At 35.9% G+C, this 20,782-nt stretch overlaps 1 protein-coding gene across 6 annotated transcripts in view; it reads left to right on the top strand.

Moving 5' to 3' along the window:
- Window positions 1–15,729, top strand: part of LOC117407243 (E3 SUMO-protein ligase RanBP2-like) — a 38,442-nt gene extending 22,713 nt beyond the window's left edge. Inside the window, exons 23-33 of one of the 6 annotated variants that reach the window (XM_059029028.1) lie at window positions 4,136–4,285; window positions 5,345–5,500; window positions 6,031–6,254; window positions 6,529–6,742; window positions 8,326–8,475; window positions 9,530–9,685; window positions 10,367–10,459; window positions 10,722–10,873; window positions 13,228–13,501; window positions 13,748–14,082; window positions 15,255–15,729. In XM_059029028.1, the coding sequence (XP_058885011.1) occupies window positions 4,136–4,285; window positions 5,345–5,500; window positions 6,031–6,254; window positions 6,529–6,742; window positions 8,326–8,475; window positions 9,530–9,685; window positions 10,367–10,459; window positions 10,722–10,873; window positions 13,228–13,501; window positions 13,748–14,082; window positions 15,255–15,560 (2,210 nt within the window). In that variant the 3' untranslated portion in view covers window positions 15,561–15,729. Of the gene's footprint in view, window positions 1–4,135; window positions 4,286–4,879; window positions 5,011–5,344; window positions 5,501–6,030; window positions 6,255–6,528; window positions 6,743–8,325; window positions 8,476–9,064; window positions 9,196–9,529; window positions 9,686–10,363; window positions 10,460–10,721; window positions 10,874–13,227; window positions 13,502–13,747; window positions 14,083–15,254 lie in introns of those variants that run through there. The other 5 variants (XM_059029027.1, XR_009329380.1, XM_059029030.1 and 2 more) reach the window with 5 other exon arrangements.
- Window positions 15,730–20,782: the final 5,053 nt, after the last annotated feature.

The following is a 20,782-nucleotide window of genomic DNA, read 5'->3' as shown; positions in this document are numbered from 1 at the left end:
GATTTGGTATCGTGTTAGAGAACACTGATTTTATGCATGTCAATTACTTGAACAGATCTTGCATGCCATGTGTGGAAATAACTAACTTAAGTTTTCACTTCAAATTTAATATTAGCCAAAGTAGAACTACTTTATGTAACAGTGCAACTCGATATAATCTATATTTGTAATTATTGTTGGCATGAATCATGCTACAAACTGTTCATCAATTTAAGTATACAAGTCAGTCATTTTATATCAACCTATATACATTTTCTAGCCATGATAAATATTGTTTGTGTTGCATTGTCAAGGTTAGATTTTTTTTTAAAATTTATTTTATTTATTGTATTTATATGGCACTTATCACAAAGCACTGTACAGTACATAGCGGTACATAAATAGGATTAAAATGCTAATGTACAGTAGTATACTACAGTATGTAGTGTTAAAGTTTGCTTCTAAAGTACAGCAGTAAATCGTAGCTTGCACAGCCATTTTTTAGCTATGAATGAACAGATTGTGTGTTTTGGGGTCTGATTCCGATTTGTAGGGCTACTGATTTTCCACAATAGCTAAATCACGGACGGAATCGCGGAATTAGGCATTGGGAATGGAATTGGCATTTTGGGAATGGAATTCTGCTTTACAACTGCACCTTTTTTTGCTAACAAGTCTTTTACCGCTGTTGTTCTTCTATAAAAAAAAAAATAATGGATTGCTTTGAAAACTACACAACCCAGAAGCCCAGCGATGACGCTTGTGTGAAACGTTTGTGTATGTTTATTTGGATCATTGGATAACGAGAAAATAGGTGGTTTTGTGGGCGTTCTGGTAATGGATTGTCTGTCTCTGCTGCGGTGCTGCCTGTGTGCTGTGGGAGTCAAGTAGTTTAAAAAAGCAACTAGCTGTTTTGTGAGTTCTGTTCTGTGGAATAATTTTGGAGTTGTATATACAGAAAAGTGAAAAGTACCTGTAATATGATCGTCAATCCCCCCCCGGAAAGCCGTTACTCCGTCACTCGCTCAACACAAGGAAACGACACTGTTTGAGGTTAAAACTTTAGTTTTAGAACTATTGTTTTTAATTTATCATTAACTCCTTAACACTAGTAACGCCAGCGGTAGTCATTTTGACAGGTACATTTTAAACAGCTTCGATATGAAAATGAAACACAAACTATCCGATACAACTCAAGTTTTATTTATGAACATCATAGCTAACATTTGCATAGCAGAAACACCGTATTTAAATGAAAAAATAAACAAGGCTTTTTTCAAAATTAGCGCATGTAATGCATGACGTAAAAAATTAAAAACTATAATAAAGTAAACATTTCAAAAGAAGATAGTGTAAACAGGTATAAACTGTTATATCTATATACAAAATTGTAACAACAAAGTAATTATTTACAAAAGTAACATAAAAGGCTTTTTTTTTCACATTAGCCTAATAAAATAAACATTTGAAAAGAAAATATTGTGTAAAAATATTGTATAAAAAAAAAAATCGCTTTGTTCACATTGTGTAACGGGAATGTGCATTCAGGGAAACATACTTCAAAGTAGCCCCCTAACACAATCCACACAGATGTAATGCTTATCAACTTGTCGTGTGCATTTACCACATACTGCTCTTTCGCACTGGACACAGATAGCCAGCGTTTTATTTGTATTGCATTTAGTTACCTGGCATTTGTTTTCTGTTGCGTGTGTCACTTTGATGCACACTGTATCCAGGTTGAGCTACGTTTCCCTGCTGCTTTGCAGTTTTCTGATCAAACTGTTTCTGCCAAAGCTCCTAGCATCATACGATGATATTTTCCCCGGTTTATTCATTGTGCCAAACGAAGGAATTGATGGCTGCCATGTCCAGTACATTGTAAAACACAGCAACTGGACACCGGTGATTGCTTTCACGGAGTACTACGTTTTGCGCAGACTCTCTTCTTGCTTTGTTTACTGTTCCAACCAGGCTCTTTTTTTTTCTTCAACTGTTTTGCTAATTACAGTCAAATAATAATAAAAAAAATGTCATTGGTAACATTCATCCCTTTTCCTAAGCACGGTTACATTAGTTATTTTTTCCATTATTAATAATACAATTGTAAACCATCAGTTGAAGTTGTAGATTTCAACTGAACACATCACATATATTTTACTTATTGAATGTATTTTGATAGATTCTACATTCTGCCAGAAGTGAATGTGGCAAATCGACATTGATAAATCGATAGCATGTGACATGTTTACTGAACTTTTAAACATGCAGAATATACATTCATTGATGCGTGGATTTACTAAACAGTGGTATCCGAGGTTGTGCTACACTAAAAACTACATTTTAAATCTAACATTTTTACATATTGCATTTTTGTTTAACATTTCAAAAATGAAATAGTGTTTACTATGAAAAACTAGTGTACTACTAGAAGTAATAACAGTAAGTTTTTATTTTGTAATATTCTAGTGCATAATATTAGTTATATTACATTATATAATCATGTGCATCAAACATATTCGTGTCAAAGACACATAGCCTAACAGAAAACCCAAATACAACATGTTAACTATTCAGAATAATTATTTCCCCAAGATCCTTATGTAGATTTAACTGCAGTAAAAAATGTAAAAGCTTGTAGGCTACTATATCACATACAGAGGTCCAAGAAATGCAGGTGATGAACTGTGAAAATAATTGGAGTAAAAAAAATATCTCGAATAAGCGGCTGTCCCAATTAAACGAGACGCGTTTGAGACAACCTTAATCGCACTTTCTTTTGTTTCTAAATGAAAAGAAAAATAATGAAATCGCATCACATTATGGTTAAATGTTATTATTTTGTTTATTGCTAAACAAAATTAATCTACATGAAATAAAGAATTAAACTCACATCTCATCACAAGGCGAGGCACCTGCGATGTTGACATGCCAACTTTCTTGGCAACAGCTGACTAAGAAACTACAGGAGACTCCAGCTCCTTCAAGAGTTCAACGTGGTTTACGCAAGTCACAGCGTAATCACGTACTCGCTGCACTGTGCTACACAAACCTGTCTTGCTCCCGATCTCCATTCATCATTTGAAAATACTGTATCCCAATTAAACAAAGTGACGTCCCAGTTAACGGCATAAATAGCATTGGGAAGAACAGTCTCCTAGAGTTGTATCCCATTTAAGCAGAAATCCTGATTTATCGGTATCCCGGTTTAGGCGGTTCTGACTAATAATAATCGGCGATAACGTCAGTAAAACAGATTGTGGTATTAATAATCAACGCAGATTCCAATCCAGTGATTGGTACATGCCTAGTGTAACTGGGTTTGCGCTGCACGCTGTACACGTTTTCAGTGCTTTTCACTTGACTTGAATTTCAGGAAAGCCAAATAAGACATACTGAACTATTACAATTGATCCCACGACGATGTACAGTCGCCTGTGAGACGCGCGTCTACATCCCGTAAATAGTATTGCTTGACTGAAACCGCAATTTGCTTGGTAAAACACAAGGTATGTTGCTATGTATATTGCAAAAGTAGTGTTCGCTAGTTCCCTTCATCTCTATAATCTTTAGCTGTTACCACTGTATAGATGCTGGCACACGCCGTTACAGGAAGCGTCAGCTTTCATTATACAAGACGTTCAAATATATTTATGAAACACTTGTCCTACAGACCACTGAATACGTTGGAAGCACTTGTCTGTCCAAAATTTTACTGTCACAGGCAACCGGACAAGCCTTCAAATCAAACCCTGATTTGTTGTTGGGGCACACTGAGCGTAAAAGTTTTAAATGCTGGTTTTCAAGGATCTATTTTTACGTTGTATTTATTTACCATATTAAAAAATGTTGTTCCACATGCGTATCTCCAATACAAAACTAAACGTCTACTGTACATCTATATAATAGCAGTAACCTCTGTGTTGTGTGTGTTTGTTTTTGTTTTGTTTTTTCTTTAGATACCATGTCCTTTGCTGGTAGCAAGATACAACTTACTAGAAGCACTCTTTTAGTTCTGCATTTAAAATCCAAAATATTATAAAATGTTATTGCAGTAACTATGGTACAGTTCTTTATGTAACTAGTAATTTGTGAGGACCTTAAGTGATTAACATTAGTAAACAACTAATACTGACCATTTACATTGATTTCTCAGGAATAGAGCCAGCATCAGGTGACTTGCAGTTTCTATTTGAGCGGACTCCTACCCTTGAGCAAAAAGCACTTGCAGAAGAGCTTCAACTGCCTCCAACATTCTTCTGTTATAAGAACAATCCCGGCTATATCAGTGATGATGAGGAGGATGGTAAGCCTTTGATTGCTGAAAGACGCTTCACACAAATACATATTTTAGGCACAATGTAAAATGTAATGAATCCTTAACCACTTCAGCGCTGCTGCATGTGCTCTCTGAAAAGTGTTTTTTCACTATGCTGTAGGCATACATCCCATCGTTGTAGTTTAGTTACCTACCCTGCAAAATATCTGTTCACTTATCCCAGCGTATCTATTAACAATAAGAGGTTGTTATGTTTCAATGTAACTTTTTTCAGTCTGTTAAAATATTGGACTTTTGAAATGCATTCATTTCTCTGTCTCAGTACATTGACGAGTATTATTATTTTGCGAAAACAAAGTAATCCATAGGAAAAAAAACAAAAAAACCTGAATATCTTTGTTTATAAATGGCTGTTATGCACATTAACATTTATTTTGCTACAAATACACAGAATGGTCCATTCTCAGAAAATGCAGGGGCTCCGTGACAAAACCTTAGAAAAAAGGGTTACAGTGCTGCTGGCTGACAGGTAGCCTAATGGCAACTAATTTGAATGACACCTGTAAAGTGTTTGCACCCTTAATGGAGTAATGTATGTTACTGCTATACCTTGTAATGCAGGCAGTCTGACTGGACTACTGTTGGCAATCTGAGGGACTCTCTTTGGAACTTTGCATCACAATGCACATCTCATGTGACTTTAAACACTTTATGATGTCATGGTTGATTCTATTTCAAAGTGGAAAATCTTTGTAAGTTTACAATATCGAACCTGCCATTTTTTTTGGAAGGAGACTTTTTGCATGTTACATTCTCCAGTTTGCAGTACATGCAAACATGAAGCTATGGGTATACAGTATGTACAGGGAGTCATCTGAGGGGTCAGTGTAGACACATGGTCTTCTAGTACAGGCTTGCTGGAAAGGTGTTGACGTATAGTATTTTAAAATACTTAAATTAGGTTATTGGCAAATAAGCAGGTATAGCTATTGTATTTTCCCACCAAATGTATTGTGGCTATAATTATTTTCTTGCATGAATGCAGCAACCTATGCTTGACCAAAAACTCTTGTTTTAAATCTCAAGATGAAGAATTTGAGACGGCTGTGAGGAAACTGAATGGGAAATTGTATCCTGATGATGCAAAGAGAGGAGAAATCAAAGAGAGAAAAGAAAGCAAAGAAGTGAGGAGTGCTGATACATTCAGTATTCAGGATCAGTGCCAGCACCAGACTTTCACAGGTGAGGGGGTGGGGGGGCAGAACAACAAATTGAGGGGTCTATACCCCACTTTGTGTCGGCACTCATAAAATACATTGGTCATTTTCCATGTTCGAAGTGGACCTGTGTGAACAGCAGGCATTTAAGCATGTGCTGTATGTATTTTCCCCTCGAAACGGAAACATAAAAATGAAATTGTCAATATATTTTCTTAACTAGCATACACAGGAACATCTTGTATGTAAACAAGTATTGTATTTAACCACTGGACCACACAGCCTCCATGTAAACATGTTATCTTTCAAAATCATCCAAATACCCTTTATCCAGGAGAAATGTAGTTACACCCATTTTTTTGGGGGGGGGGAATCAGTCACACAAGCAAAATATGAGGTTAAATGTATTAAAAAAGTTATTTTGCTACAAAAAACAGTTTTAACACCTGCTCGTGGATATGTATTAAGGACCAAAAGGGCTAATAGATATTTTATGCATACATTTACTCAGCTGAAAATGGCAAGATAATGTAGCTTGTGTTCATATTGTGACAGAGGTTCCTGCTACAGCGATGGAATCTAAGTCGACACCACAGGAGTACGGGCAGTCTGAATGCATTATAGTTTGGGAAAAGAAGCCGACGCCTGAAGAGAAGGCAAAGCCTGAAAGCTTAAAGCTCCCACCCACCACCTTCTGTGGGGTCAGCAGTGACACTGAGGGGGACAAAGAAGAGGTAGAAGTCTTTAAAGCGGAAATCAGAAAAGTGAAAGAAGCGCAGGTGAGATTTTATATTTGTTTTATTAAAGTTGACGTCTGTGTGTGTATGTGCTATTTTCAGCTGAACATTGAATTTTCTATTGCCTTTTGGCTTATTATATACAGTGACATTTGCGCCAGTTCAGAATATGACAAAATGTGAACATGTTCATCTTCAGCATCTTTTATATAGCATTGTCACATATTCTTCTGTTGAGCATTTATGTGCTCTCCTGCAAATACGTAATTTCAGCGGCTACAATATTCTCCATAATTTATGAATAATACTGGTTTAGGAAACCCAAGAACAAGGTGTCGGCACCTCAGCTGATGCAGTCTCCAGCAGTAGTGATGCAAAACTCCCAGTTGAACAAGCACAACCTTCTCGGACTGAACCAGACTCAGCGTCTGAGGTGACACAAACAGTACCTCCATCCTCAAGCACTGATGACAACAAGCCCATTGACTTATCTACCAAGAAAGAAAATGAGCCAGATTCCACAAGCCAAGGTACAATGTTTAACCATTCAGGAAATTGATATACCCAGCAATTGGTTAATCTGGAGTCGCACTCTAACACAGCAACATATATCATTAAAAACTAGTGTACTACTAGAAAAAAAATAAAGATGAAACTATTCAAACTTTAAAAGTATAAGCGGCTGTCCCAATTAAAAGAGACGCGTTTGAGACGACCTTAGTCGCACTTTCTTTTATTTCTAAATGAAAAGAAAAATAATGAAATCGCATCACATTCTGGTTAAATGTTATTATTTTTTTTATTGCTAAACAAAATTAATCTACATGAAATAAAGAATTAAACTCACATCTCATCACAAGGCGAGGCACCTGCGATGTTGACATGCCAACTTTCTTGGCAACAGCAGACTAAGAAACTACAGGAGACTCTAGCTCCTTCAAGAGTTCAACGTGGTTTACGCAAGTCACAGCGTAATCACGTACTCGCTGCACTGTGCTACACAAACCTGTCTTGCTCCCGATCTCCATTCATCATTTGAAAATACTGTATCCCAATTAAACAAAGTGACATCCCAGTTAACGGCATAAATAGCATTGGGAAGAACAGTCTCCTAGAGTTGTATCCCATTTAAGCAGAAATCCTGATTTATCGGTATCCCGGTTTAGGCGGTTCTGACTAATAATAATCGGCGATAATGTCAGTAAAACAGATTGTGGTATTAATAATCAACGCAGATTCCAATCCAGTGATTGGTACATGCCTAGTGTAACTGGGTTTGCGCTGCACGCTGTACACGTTTTCAGTGCTTTTCACTTGACTTGAATTTCAGGAAAGCCAAATAAGACATACTGAACTATTACAATTGATCCCACGACGATGTACAGTCGCCTGTGAGACGCGCGTCTACATCCCGTAAATAGTATTGCTTGACTGAAACCGCAATTTGCTTGGTAAAACACAAGGTATGTTGCTATGTATATTGCAAAAGTAGTGTTCGCTAGTTCCCTTCATCTCTATAATCTTTAGCTGTTACCACTGTATAGATGCTGGCACACGCCGTTACAGGAAGCGTCAGCTTTCATTATACAAGACGTTCAAATATATTTATGAAACACTTGTCCTACAGACCACTGAATACGTTGGAAGCACTTGTCTGTCCAAAATTTTACTGTCACAGGCAACCGGACAAGCCTTCAAATCAAACCCTGATTTGTTGTTGGGGCACACTGAGCGTAAAAGTTTTAAATGCTGGTTTTCAAGGATCTATTTTTACGTTGTATTTATTTACCATATTAAAAAATGTTGTTCCACATGCGTATCTCCAATACAAAACTAAACGTCTACTGTACATCTATATAATAGCAGTAACCTCTGTGTTGTGTGTGGTTTTGTTTTGTTTTTTCTTTAGATACCATGTACTATGTCCTTTGCTGGTAGCAAGATACAACTTACTAGAAGCACTCTTTTAGTTCTGCATTTAAAATCCAAAATATTATAAAATGTTATTGCAGTAACTATGGTACAGTTCTTTATGTAACTAGTAATTTGTGAGGACCTTAAGTGATTAACATTAGTAAACAACTAATACTGACCATTTACATTGATTTCTCAGGAATAGAGCCAGCATCAGGCGATTTGCAGATTCTATTTGAGCGGACTCCTACCCTTGAGCAAAAAGCACTTGCAGAAGAGCTTCAACTGCCTCCAACATTCTTCTGTTATAAGAACAATCCCGGCTATATCAGTGATGACGAGGAGGATGGTAAGCCTTTGATTGCTGAAGGACACTTCACACAAATACATATTTTAGGCACACTGTAAAATGTAATGAATCCTTAACCACTTCAGCGCTGCTGCATGTGCTCCCTGAAAAGTGTTTTTTCACTATGCTGTAGGCATACATCCCATCCTTGTAGTTTAGTTACTTACCCTGCAAAATATCTGTTCACTTATCCCAGCGTATCTATTAACAATAAGAGGTTGTTATGTTTCAATGTAACTTTTTTCAGTCTGTTAAAATATTGGACTTTTGAAATGCATTCATTTATCTGTCTCAGTACATTGACGAGTATTATTATTTTGCGAAAACAAAGTAATCCATAGGAAAAAAAACAAAAAACCTGAATATCTTTGTTTATAAATGGCTGTTATGCACATTACCATTTATTTTGCTACAAATACACAGAATGGTCCCTTCTCAGAAAATGCAGGGGCTCCGTGACAAAACCTTAGAAAAAAGGGTTACAGTGCTGCTGGCAAGTAACCTAATGGCGACTAATTTGAATGACACCTGTAAAGTGTTTGCACCCTTAATGGAGTAATGTATGTTACTGCTATACCTTGTAATGCAGGCAGTCTGACTGGACTACTGTTGGCAATCTGAGGGACTCTCTTTGGAACTTTGCATCACAATGCACATCTCATGTGACTTTAAACACTTTATGATGTCATGGTTGATTCTATTTCAAAGTGGAAAATCTTTGTAAGTTTACAATATCGAACCTGCCATTTTTTTTGGAAGGAGACTTTTTGCATGTTACATTCTCCAGTTTGCAGTACATGCAAACATGAAGCTATGGGTATACAGTATGTACAGGGAGTCATCTGAGGGGTCAGTGTAGACACATGGTCTTCTAGTACAGGCTTGCTGGAAAGGTGTTGACGTATAGTATTTTAAAATACTTAAATTAGGTTATTGGCAAATAAGCAGGTATAGCTATTGTATTTTCCCACCAAATGTATTGTGGCTATAATTATTTTCTTGCATGAATGCAGCAACCTATGCTTGACCAAAAACTCTTGTTTTAAATCTCAAGATGAAGAATTTGAGACGGCTGTGAGGAAACTGAATGGGAAATTGTATCCTGATGATGCAAAGAGAGGAGAAATCAAAGAGAGAAAAGAAAGCAAAGAAGTGAGGAGTGCTGATACATTCAGTATTCAGGATCAGTGCCAGCACCAGACTTTCACGGGTGAGGGGGTAGGGGGGCAGAACAACAAATTGAGGGGTCTATACCCCACTTTGTGTCAGCACTCATAAAATACATTGGTCATTTTCCATGTTCGAAGTGGACCTGTGTGAACAGCAGGCATTTAAGCATGTGCTGTATGTATTTTCCCCTCGAAACGGAAACATAAAAATGAAATTGTCAATATATTTTCTTAACTAGCATACACAGGAACATCTTGTATGTAAACAAGGATTGGGATTGTCAAACAAGCATGCCATAGCGGGGACCACCCCCACTGTTTTCCCTTGTTACAGTGCAGTTAAACTGTTTGCAAAATAACTGAAGTTATATGAATAAGTGCAGCAATAAAACATCACAGATTTGACACAGCTTTTGAATTTGAGAAGTATACTGCAGCTTGTCTCAAACTGTTTGAGCTAAGTTCAATACCGTTTCCACTTAGACAATGATAAATATCCATTTTACGTCATTCTTACAAACCATTCCCCATAGATTACACACCAAGGGATGCTTTGTTTTATTCACGAACTCCCATTTTGTAGTTTTTTTATTTTGTGTTATTTATTTTTATTTTTTTTTTTTTTTTTTAAATCTATTACAAACTAGTAGAAATATTAAATACTGCTTTTATACTAGGACTTGATGTGTGTTCTTCAAGGATTGTGTTATTTCTATTAGCAGGAGGTGCTATCTCATTTGGATTTGCTGCATCCTCGGATTTCTCATTTTCACACTTGGCAAAGAACTGTGGAGATTTTGCTTTTGGCAAACAAGGCAAGTACAACTTTCTTAACCCTTCATTGGCTCTACACAAGGAGAGGAATTTAGACGTCATAGTAAAGCATTAAACTGACACAGACCATGTGTAAATACATAAACATGGTTATGTTAACTACTGGACATGTTGTATTTGAAATTGTGCTTTCTAAATATGTTTTTAATAAAAAAATAATAAATATGTTCTGTGACACCATCAATAATCTGATTTAATTCAAAGCCAAATACCAAGTTTGTGGTGTTTTTCATTTGGTTCCAGATGCTAGCTATTCCTGGCCAAATGCCGGCGCCACTTTGTTTAGAGGCTCGGCAACTATCAGGACCGGGGAGGGAGATGAAAGTAGCGATGACGAGGATGCTGCTAATAATGAAGATGGCATTAACTTTGAACCCATTGTTTCTTTACCAGAGGTAAACTAGGTTGTTCAACCCAGTCAGCATAATAGTAATGATAATAATAATAGTATTTAAATGTAATTGAAAATACACACCTTGATATGGTAGCAGAAGATCAGTGCCATGTGATCAATATGGAAATTAAATATTAAAGATAGAGAAACATGGTAATTGCTTTTTTAGGTGCTTGAGTAGAGTTTTGTATGAAACACAGGACAATCCTAGATTAGTAAGGGGGATTATATTGCTGAACACATGAGCAGAAATGAAAATGGATACAAATGTTACCTTGATGAGGATAATAATAATAATAATAATAATAATAAAGCAGTGGTAGCATAGAGACCTGGGCCACAGAGGCAGTTGTTGCTGCTGTAGATATTATAAATAGACCAATACATGTTTTACTTAAGTGTTGTAGGCCAGGAATGCTTTAAATATGAAGGAACAAAAACTTCAGTTCCATGTAGTTACACATAAATAAGGATAAGTTAATAACAGAATTAAAAGAATGGGAAAGACGAATGAGGAAAGCAGAATACTTTTTATAATGAAACACACACAGAATCACAGTAAGTATGTGAACATGAATACAAATTAAAAGAAAGCACCATTGGACTCCTCCAGAGGGAAGAAACAAATGGTTAGACATGTATATTGAAGTGAATAAATTAAATAATAACAGGCCTTAGAAGTAAAGGTAAACTAAATGTAACTACGAATGAAGAAGTGCTAAAGGATTATATCATCATTATAAGACCTTCGGATAAAGGTTCTGGGGTGGTAGTAATGAACAAGGAAGGCCCCAAGGCCCGCCTCTCAACCACTCGGAGAGAGGGAGAGACCACACACCTTCTCCCAACCTCTCTGTGTCATTGCCATGACTGACAGGCGGATTTTACGGGGCTGCTGCCCTCTTCCTGCAGAACCATGCATGCGCCAGACAGTCAGCACAGACCTCTCCCTGTTACAGGACTGAATTGCAAAATATAAATGCATATGAAGAAGTAAAAACTAATAACAGCATAATAAAAGAAGTGAGAAATTTGGCAGATAGATTGTATCGAAAGAATTAAAAAATGACATGCTTTTGCAAAATCCAAGAACAGGTTTGGTTAGAGGTAACCCAAAAATGCAGAAAAAAAACACCCAATGCTAATGATTGTTAGCACAATTGATAACCCAACATATGTTATTGCGGAAATAGCTGAAAGGCAGCTGCAGCCACATGTTGAAAGCTTACTTAGCTATGTTAAAGATACAACACATTTTCTGAAAAGGATTAATATAAAAGTTAAACTTACACAGAATACCATTTTATTTTGCATGGATGTAAAATCCCTGTACCCCACTGTTCCTAGGCATGAAACTTTAGAAGCATGTAGAGAGGCACTGGAAAATAGAGTACATAAGAACATTATGTGCACCAGTACCTACATATGTCATCTGCACATCTTATCTATACTAAAAGAGCAATTCCTAAAGGACTGGGTATAAGGATAAAAATAATCTGTTCTGATGAAAATGACTACAAAAAACAGAGAGGAACTAAAAATAAATCTTAAGAAAAGAGGATACAAAGAAGTACAAAAAAGTTGAGAAACTCAATAGGAATGAACTACTTGATTATAAGAAAAGGGAAGAGAAGGTTAAGAGTACCATTTAATAATTACATATTCTAAATTATTACCCAACATTTTAAAAATAGTTTGGAAACATTTATGTATACTTCATAATTCAGAGAAAGTATTTCCAAAAGCACTGATTTTGTAGCTTTTAGAAGGGTGCAAATTTAGCTGACGTGTTAGTCCACAGTAAACATAAAGGGCTCATAGGTACATTAAGTGACATTGCAACCTGTAAAAGCACATGCAAAGTGTGCAAATACAGTGCTCGCCCTTTATAATGCTATAGTCGGGGGACAGTTACAAGACCGTGCTGTTTGTGTTCTGCATTATAATGAGTATAAAAGGGCTACTGTAACGGCATTACAGAGCAAATGGGAGCCACGGGGCACATTATAACGGGTGAGCTCTGTGTATTGCTAAAGATAAAAGTGAAATCGCAAATAAAGAAAATAAATATTCTGTCTTAAAAAATCCGTCATATCAGGATAGCAACCTAAATGTAAAAAAAATAAAATATGTAGGAGAGACAGGTACATCATTATATATAAGAATACAGAACCACAAATAAGAAATAAAAAAAATAAAATGAACCAGTAGTTCAGCACTTGGATGACCTAAAGTTTGTGGTTTTAGAAAAAATGTAATTAGATAATGTACAATATAGAAGAAAAGAAAATAAATGAGCAAAAACTATATACATATAATATATACTTTTTAATATATATTTTTTTTTTAAAAAAGGTGGAAGTAAAGTCTGGAGAAGAGGATGAAGAGATTTTATTTAAAGAACGAACAAAGCTTTATCGTTGGGATCGAGAGGTGAGCCAGTGGAAAGAACGTGGTGTGGGTGACATCAAGATTCTCTACCATCCTCAGAAGAGGTACTACCGTGTCCTGATGAGAAGAGAACAGGTGTTTAAAGTGTGCGCAAACCACACAATCTCACAGGCCATGGAGCTGAAGCCCATGAATACATCTACAAATGCACTTGTCTGGACAGCAACAGATTACGCTGGTGAGGTTTTTTTGGGGGGGGGGGGTAGGGGACATATTTGAATATTCCTAGTAGTATATATAATAACGCTAATTTCTGCATTGCTATTTTGTAAAATTATCTACTGCTTTTGTTGTCACTATTTACCAGGCTTACTAACACAAGGATATATAGATAGATAGATGTAGATAATATAAATGTACTTTTAATATTTTCGTTCATATGGATCTTCAGTCATTCACTGGATTAAAAATTAATTTTATTCAGATGGAGATGGAAAGATAGAACAACTGGCTGCAAGATTTAAAACTGCGGAGTTGGCAGAAACCTTCAAAAAGAAATTTGAAGAATGCCAGCATCAGATGACTCAGCTAGATGCTGGACAGGTGTCCCGAGTTATGGAGCTCTCCATGAAAAGCAACCCAATTGTGTATTTTGATGTTAGTCTTGATGATGAACCCATTGGACGAATTACAATGGAACTGTTCTCACATATAGTCCCCAAAACAGCTGAAAACTTTAGGGCTCTGTGCACCGGAGAAAGAGGGTTTGGATTCAGAAACTCCATCTTCCACAGAATCATCCCCGATTTTGTTTGCCAGGTAAGAGATGGATTTTATATATATATATAATGTATGTATGTATGTGTGTGTGTGTATATATGTATGTGTGTGTATGTATATATATGTGTATATATATATGTATATATAAAATTAGGGCTGTCAAGCGATTAAAAAAAAATTATAGCGATTTAATCTCACGATTTTAAAAAAATTAATCTTAGTTAAATTAATCTGTTTTAATCGCAAATTGTTACAATTACTGCATCCATCTCATTTTTAAATTTGTTTTATTACTGATGCTATTGTTTTTATTATCCTTAACTGTAAATAACATTGTTTCAAATGTATTTATGTATTTATTTAACCAGGAAATTTACACATTGAGACCACCACCCAAATTTACTAGGGGCAATAATTTAGAAATTACAAATACAACCAACACAATAAAATGTGCGGTTCAAGCTTGATCAGCAGCATAGAGAGATCAGAAAATATAATACATAGGGTATCTATTTTTAAATGTGATTGTGATCTGAAATAAATTTGTTTTTTTTTTAAATAAAGAAGAGAACATAAAAAAAACCTGTCATCATATCCAAAAACTGCAAACTAACAATTGTTAGGCTTTACATACTACATGCAATTGTTAGGCTTTACATACTACGTGCAAAAAAAAAAGAAAAAAAGAGTAACGCAGCCTAACTCATTTAAAAAAAAAAAAAAAAGTATCATCGTACTTAGCTTGATATGGGATTGCAGCGATCCTGCATTTCTGTCGAAACTAGTGGGTTTAATATGTTATTGTCTGTAGCAGAAGAGCTGCTAGTGTATTTTGAAGGCATGTTCAGCACGCAGCGAGACTAGATACTCGTGTTTAATACGGGAATTCACTTTGACAGTAGTCAAGTAAGCGTCTTTCTGTCAAGTGAGTCGTCAAAAAAAAAAAAATATATATATATATAATCCATTCACTTTTAGTTATTTGCTCCATTTAAGCAGTTCAGTGACTAACTTTGTATTTAAACAATAACTGTACTCAGACACTCAATACAATGTTGCCGCAGCCTGAAATGAAGTACGGTGTGTGCTAATTATTCAGATTAGTAAGGTGAACTAATAGGAATGGCAAATCAACAGAAGTTGTAACATCCTTGGCCCCTTGTTTATTGGAAATCAAATGTATGTTGTGTTTTATTTTTTTTTATTTCTAGGGTGGTGATATCACGAAACAGGATGGAACTGGGGGAAGGTCCATCTATGGAGACAAGTTTGAAGATGAGAACTTTGATGTGAGGCACACTGGTCCTGGCTTGTTGTCCATGGCAAACAGTGGCCGAGATACCAACAATTCTCAGTTTTTCATCACCCTGAAGGCGGCAGAACACTTAGATTTTAAGCATGTGGCTTTTGGCTTTGTCAAGGACAACATGGAGGTTGTGAAAAAGATGGGCACCCTTGGTGCAAAGACTGGCAAGCCAAGTAAAAAGATAGTCATTGTCAATTGTGGACAGATATAGGTTTTTCTTAAATATAATTAAGTTCTGTTGTGTAAAGTAAATCACTTATTGGGATTAAGATGTATTTGTATGTATAAATGTACATGGGTGGCTGTCTCCTGTTTTAATTTTTACATGTTTGACTGGGCAAAATTGGCATGTTTCCAAATAAAGATGAAAACACTGGCAATTTGTTATACTGTTCAATTCCTCTCGTTGTATTTAAGTAATACACTTTTAAAAAAGAGCATCTGCATGTGTTGTATTAACTTCAAATATGACCACCATTATTGGTCTTTTAAGGGATGTCTTGTCCCAGGAATTTTGAATCTAAGATGAAAACATTACAGTATGTTCAATTTTAGCAGAGATTGTGTAAAGCTGTGAATCTGGTTCTAGAGCTCATTTTGTGTCTCTGCCATCTGGTGGATATCTGCTGCTGCTGCTACTACACCTGCAGAAAGATGCATTTGATTAATTGCTTCAAGCACTTTGAAAAGTAATCATCTCAATTTGGAGTACACACATCTTCATCTGAATGCTTCAATTGTCACTCAGTTGTGGTTATGCTGCACTTGATTTAACCAACTTTGGTTTCATAATACAAATGGGAACAAAATTTAATACTTTCGTTGTTATTCTTAAACATTCCTGTTTTCAAAACCTTTTAATAAAGGGACTTTTTTCAAAACAAAAAAAGTTGCCATATTGTTAAGGTGACCATATGGCTCCTTGTTCAGTGCGACAGTTCAGGCTTTTCAACTCGCAGCCCAATGCATTCTGGTAAGTTTCACCTGTCTGGTTCAATTCTTTGCTTTTAAGAGAAGCAGGACTATGTTTACCAGAATGCTTTGGGTTATCAGTTGAAAAGCCTAAACTGTCCTGCTGAACATGGAACCATATGGTCACCTTACATTGTACATAACTACAATTTTGTCATTCATTCCAACATAGCAGATTTCAATTAAATTGCATATTCACTTTTTTATGATATTATAATGCCAATTGTTGAAAATAAATACCTTTTCACCCGGGTACCAGCTTTATCCAGTTCATAACCATAATATAATCAAATATGTTACTAAACCTAACTTGCATCTCAAAATAAAATCCATTTTGGTTAAAAGAACTCCATATTTTTTGTGCAATTAACTGTAATGACTTGATGCAATTGAAACCCCACCAATCCTGATAGTTATTTATTTTAAAGTAACTGTCAAACTTGTATGTTTCCACTTGTATCATTAAATGGACTAGTAACTAATCATTTTATTAATCGGATGACTATCACTGCTGCTTCAAATATCATCTGGGATTATTGGGAGGGAGAAATAAAATGATGTAATGTAATTTGTCACGAACAACAACATGCAGCTGATCTTGAGGCATGGACACATTTTTGATGTGTTTGAATTTTGACCATCCCTTAAAGGAAGAAAAACAATCTAATCACTTTAAATTACAATATGTACCTGTATACTCCTGCAATGTCTCCCACCCTTTCTACAATAACTTATACTACTAAAGTATTAATACATCATGTCTGTAGCCAATGTCAAGCTTATAAACAAGCCAGTCAGTGAGACTGATATATTCACCCCCTGGCAGGCTATGAGTACAAAATTAGAGCTATCAGAAGCACAAAGCATATCACTATAACCTAGGTTCACTATATGCTCATGTGAAAATGTTATATTGACACACAGATAGAATCTGATAGATACATGTAAATACTCCTGGTAACTTGCTAAAGAATATCCTTTTCAAGTTGCATCGCTATAAGCGAGTCTTTGGGGTGCACTCAGTAACCTGTGCTAAAGTGTAAGTGTCAACTTTCACTTACCCACATACAGTATTATGATTAATTGTGCTAAAGAAAAAAAAAACGGTGGTTTTAATGAATCCAAAATGGACTGGCACTGTGAAGAGAGCAGGACTATACACACGTGCGTATGTGTGTATATGACGTACCAGGTATACTGGTCCTGCTTCCGAAAACAGCTCGACATTCAAAAGGTTTCTGGGGAAACCGAGAGAAGCTTGATCCGTCATTTTTACAGTTAGACAAGCGCAGAGGTTGGATATACTACTTTGTACTATACTATTTATCTTCTTTAAAGAGGTGAACATCGTTATCTGAAAGTAAAGATGAGCGACAAAGACTACACCGCTCCTTTAGACGCCACGGTGGAAAGGTTTAAACGAAGTATTTGCACAGAAGAACAACGGTAAAGTAATAACTTAATCTTGACTTGCTATATATGAGATGGTCAATATAATAATACCTCTATCCTACTAGGAAGTGACGGGTTTCACAAACACCGATTACATTCGGCGTCTGTAAAACCAGTACGTGTTATATTTACTACATTTAAGCTTCAAATTATTTTTGAATACCTAATCAGGCGATTTTATATTTTACTGTTCTTTAAAAAATAAGCATAATCTTTGCATCTTGGAAGCGTGTTTCCGAACATCTTGATTTACTCAAAAACCAACTAACGTTATACTGCATCCCGCTGTTTCAGACTTGGTATTACATTTTCTACATTATTATTATTATTATTATTATTATTATTTATTAGCAGACGCCCTTATCCAGGTCGACTTACAATTGTTACAAGATTTCACATTGTACAGATATCACATTATTTTTTTTACATACAATTACCCATTTATACAGCAGTGTCCCCCACTGGGATTGAACCCACAACCCTCCGGTCAAGAGTCCAGAGCCCTAACCACTACTCCACACTGCGGATTGGAGCTAAATTTCCTGTGCCATTAGAGGAAAAACAGCCCCATAGAAGGGCATTACCACCTTTATGCTTGACAGTAGAACATAAGAACATAAGAAAGTTTACAGACGAGAGGAGGCCATTCAGCCAGTCTTGCTCGTTTGGTTGTTAGTAGCTTATTGATCTCAGAATCTCATCAAGCAGCTTCTTGAAGGATCCCAGGGTGTCAGCTTCAACAACATTACTGGGGAGTTGGTTCCAGACCCTCACAATTCTCTGTGTAAAAAAGTGCCCCCTATTTTCTGTTCTGAATGCCCCTTTATCTAATCTCCATTTGTGACCCCTGGTCCTTGTTTCTTTTTTCAGGTCAAAGTCGTCCCCTGGGTCGACATTGTCTATACCTTATAGGATTTTGAATGTTTGAATCAGATCACCGCGTAGTCTTCTTTGTTCAAGACTGAATAGATTCAATTCTTTTAGCCTGTCTGCATACGACATGCCTTTTAAACCCGGAATAATTCTGGTTGCTCTTCTTTGCACTCTTTCTAGAGCAGCAATATCCTTTTTGTAACGAGGTGACCAGAACTGAACACAATATTCTAGGTGAGGTCTTACTAATGCATTGTAAAGTTTTAACATTACTTCCCTTGATTTAAATTCAACACTTCTCACAAAATATCCAAGCATCTTGTTGGCCTTTTTTATAGCTTCCCCACTTTGTCTAGATGAAGACATTTCTGAGTCAACATAAACTCCTAGGTCTTTTTCATAGTTCCCTTCTTCAATTTCAGTATCTCCCATATGATATTTATAATGCACATTTTTATTGCCTGCATGCAATACTTTACACTTTTCTCTGTTAAATTTCATTTGTCATGTGTCTGCCCAGTTCTTAATGCTGTCTAGATCATTTTGAATGACCTTTGTTGCTGCAACAGTGTTTGCCACTCCTCCTATTTTTGTGTCGTCTGCAAATTTAACGAGTTTGCTTACTGTACCAGAATCTAAATCAGTTAATGTAGATTAGCAATAGCAGAGAACCTAATACTAGCAGAGGACCTAATAGTCACCAGACTTTCTCCAAACGTAACGACTATCAGCGTGACCAAATAGCTCAAATTTTGTTTCATCACTCCACAAACCCTTTGACCAGAACTCATACCCGTCGTTCAAGTGCTGTTTTGCAAACTTTAAGCGATTGTCCTTGTGACGTTGTCCTAAGAGTGGCTTTTTCATTGGCCTGTGACCGTTGAGACCTTCACCATGCAATACTCGACCTATGGTTGAAATGTAAAAAAACTTTTGCTACAACAGATTTTTCCTAAAATTCTTTGCTTTTGAGAAATTTCTAGAAATTATACATTTCTACGTTTGACTACGACTGTATATAAAACCTTTAAGGGTGCACCTGGAGGGTGAGGTTACATATACTGGATAGCCGAGTATGGGAAGTATTTTATCCATTACATAGCCTGTGTTGCTATCTGTGAGTGGTTGAGGATTATATTTTGAATTTTCTGGTAAATTAGTCCAGTGGGACTTTTAAGTGAAAAGTCTAAATTTTAAATTAATTGATCAAGATTGAAAAAAGGTACTCCTAATACCATTGGTTACACTGATGAAAAAAAAAAAAACCTTTTCTAAAAGTACATGTAGTAGAACCTCAAAGTTAGAGCCTAAATAAAGCTTACAATACACTTGGACAAAGTAACAGTATAGTCATGTCTGTTTGTATTTAATGCTACAGTTTGTATTTGCAGCAACATGACCAAGAAGTAAAACAATTTAGTGAGACTCCTGAAAGAAAAAGTGAAAGGAAACAAGAGGCTTAAATCCTCCTTTGACACCATAAAGGAACTGAACGATTCTATGAAGAAGCAGGCAAGATTTTTTTGTTTATACGGTCAAGTTTTAGAAGGACCATTCTGAATGTAATGTTTGTCATCCATTTAGAAAAAGTACAAAAGTGTTCAATTACTGTTGTAAACAGTTTAGAAACATTATTATTGCATGCAATATTTGTCATTAGCAATACATAATGTTAACTGTAATCTATATGAACAGCATATGGAGTTTCTATATAGTTAACAGTATTCATGAGAATACTGTTATAATCCAGTAGATGGAGCCATTTCATTGTTTTAAGTACCAAGTATTCAAACCATACCTTCTCTACAGTAAGTAATGGAATTCAGAAAAATATAGCGTGACACGTCCTCGGGTGTTGCTACAACTGTTTAATAACATACCTGTAAATTTTCTTTTCATTGTTAACAACCTGACAACTTTGTACACTTAACTTTAAAGTATGTTTCAAAGCTCTTTTCACAATGACCACTCTAGAGCACTGACAGTGTAAGGATTATTATTATTATTATTATTATTTATTTCTTAGCAGACGCCCTTATCCAGGGCGACTTACAATTGTTACAAGATATCACATTATACATTATTTTACATACAATTACCCATTTATACAGTTGGGTTTTTACTGGAGCAATCTAG

The sequence above is a fragment of the Acipenser ruthenus genome, chromosome 8 (genome assembly GCF_902713425.1).
Source record: "Acipenser ruthenus chromosome 8, fAciRut3.2 maternal haplotype, whole genome shotgun sequence".
In the NCBI taxonomy this organism is placed as follows: Eukaryota; Metazoa; Chordata; class Actinopteri; order Acipenseriformes; family Acipenseridae; genus Acipenser; species Acipenser ruthenus.
The sequence above is the reverse complement of the archived record's forward strand: the minus strand, read 5'-3'. Positions and strand labels throughout refer to the sequence as shown.